At 68.4% G+C, this 1,783-nt stretch overlaps 1 protein-coding gene across 1 annotated transcript in view; it reads right to left on the minus strand.

Annotated features, from left to right (window-relative positions):
* The window catches only part of CDHR5 (cadherin related family member 5), a 9,810-nt gene continuing 8,027 nt past the window's right edge, over positions 1-1,783 (minus strand). Inside the window, exons 12-16 of the mRNA XM_015562397.1 lie at positions 1,678-1,783; positions 1,520-1,604; positions 883-1,431; positions 242-423; positions 1-45 (exon numbers count right to left, since the gene is read on the minus strand). Coding sequence (XP_015417883.1) covers positions 1-45; positions 242-423; positions 883-1,431; positions 1,520-1,604; positions 1,678-1,783 — 967 coding nt within the window. The remainder of the gene's footprint in view (positions 46-241; positions 424-882; positions 1,432-1,519; positions 1,605-1,677) is intronic.

The raw sequence follows: 1,783 nt of genomic DNA on the forward strand, positions 1-1,783 counted from the left end.
TCATCGGGGAAAGGCCTTGTTGTCGAAGCCATAGGGCTGGGCCTCCTGGGGAGGAGGCGGAGCCGTGGCCTCAGCAGGGACCCTGGACCTCCCCAGAGACGGTCCCCCTAGTCCCTCCCGTGTCCTCTGCTCTCCCCCCACCCCCCATCCTTGGCCTGCAGCCCGGGGCACAGCCCTGCCCATCTGTTCATCTCCTCTGGTCTCTGCGCCTCCCTCGCCTGCCCGCCTGCGCCCGGCTCACCAGGGCTTTGCTGGAGCAGCACCGGAACCAGGGGCCGTAGTGTTTGTGCAAGAGGATCACCAGGGCCAGGAGCGCCAGGAGCAGCAGGGAGCCCAGCACCCCGCCCAGGACCCCCATCTCCACCGCCGAGAAGCGCTGGTCCGTGTAGCCACCGTCCCCAGTGCCTCCAGCCCCAGTCGAGCCTGCAGGCCACACCACCGCCCCTCTGTCAGCTCAGCCTGGCACGTCCCTTACCAGCGTGGTCAGGCTCAGACGCCCTGGGCCAGGCCAGGCCAGCACCCCCACCCCCACCCCAGCTCTCCTGGCCCCAGAGGCTGTGTTCCCAGGGACCCCGGGGCCCAGGCTGCTGAAGGGAGGGTCCAGGTGGGAGGCGAGGACAGTGGGGTGGGCAGCCTGGGAACTGTGGCTTCTGGCCTGCCCCCACCCCACACCCCAGTTTACCTCCCCAGGGCTCCCCCCTTTGGATTTCACAGTCCACGTGCCCTGCTGGTCCAACCTGGGGCGGGGCGGGGCCGGGCAGGCCCTACAGGGATTCCCGGGATCACCCAGCCTCGTGGTCAGGGAACAAGGGTGACTCCGGGGCCTGGGGGTGCTACTGAGGGTGAGGGTTCTGCTGGGCCCTGGGCACTTCTGGGAGGTACCTGGCTTTGAGGTCTGTTGTGAGCCCCCACTAGATGAGGCTGATGAGGGGGAAGTGCTGGTTCCCACACTCGAGGGCCCCCCAGGCGTGGTGGACAAGGCAGATGGCTTCAGAGTTGTGCCTGAGGGGGGATGCGGGCCCATGCTCCCCCCAGAGCTGGTCGTGGAGGGTCCCTGAGAAGTTTTGGGGGGCCTGGGGGCTTCGGGAGTAGAGGTGCTTAAGGGGGGATGCGGGCCCATGCTCCCCCCAGAGCTGGTCGTGGAGGGTCCCTGAGAAGGCTTGGGGGACCTGGGGGGTTCCAGAGTAGAGGTGCTCGAGGGGGAGTGCAGGCCTGTGCTCCCCCCAGAGCTGGTCGTGGAAGGTCCCTGAGAAGGTCTGGGGGGTTCCGGAGTAGAGGTGCCTGAGGGGGTGTGCGGGCCTGTGCTCCCCCCAGAGCTGGTCGTGGAGGGTCCCTGAGAAGGCTCGGGGGGCCTGGGGGGTTCCGAAGTGGAGCTGCTTGAGGGCCGGGTTGTTCTTCCAGTCTCTGGGGGTGTTGGGGAACCTGGGGGGCCTGGGGGCCGGGGACACAGCTCCGCTTGCCTCTGTCCCCAGCAGGCCCCAGCAGGATCCCTCCCTGAGGTCACCAGGCGGAGACTCACCTGTGGGGGGCGGCTCCTGCTCGGAGACCTGGATCTCCACCACTGTGGTCGCTGTGCCCGCTGTGACCGTGTTCTTGGCCTGCACCTAGGGAGGGGAGGGGGCTTGTCCCTCTGAGGTCCCCCCTGGGCCCCGCCCCTCAGGTGCTGCGGCTCCTCACCTCCGCATAGAAGACGCCGGCCTGCCCCAGCCGGGCAGCCGTCAGCACCGCCTCCCCGTCCATCCGGAAGTCAGAGTTGTTGGTGATTTCGTAAGTGATGGCCGAG

The sequence above is a fragment of the Myotis davidii genome, unplaced genomic scaffold (genome assembly GCF_000327345.1).
Source record: "Myotis davidii unplaced genomic scaffold, ASM32734v1 scaffold3578, whole genome shotgun sequence".
Lineage (NCBI taxonomy): Eukaryota > Metazoa > Chordata > Mammalia > Chiroptera > Vespertilionidae > Myotis > Myotis davidii.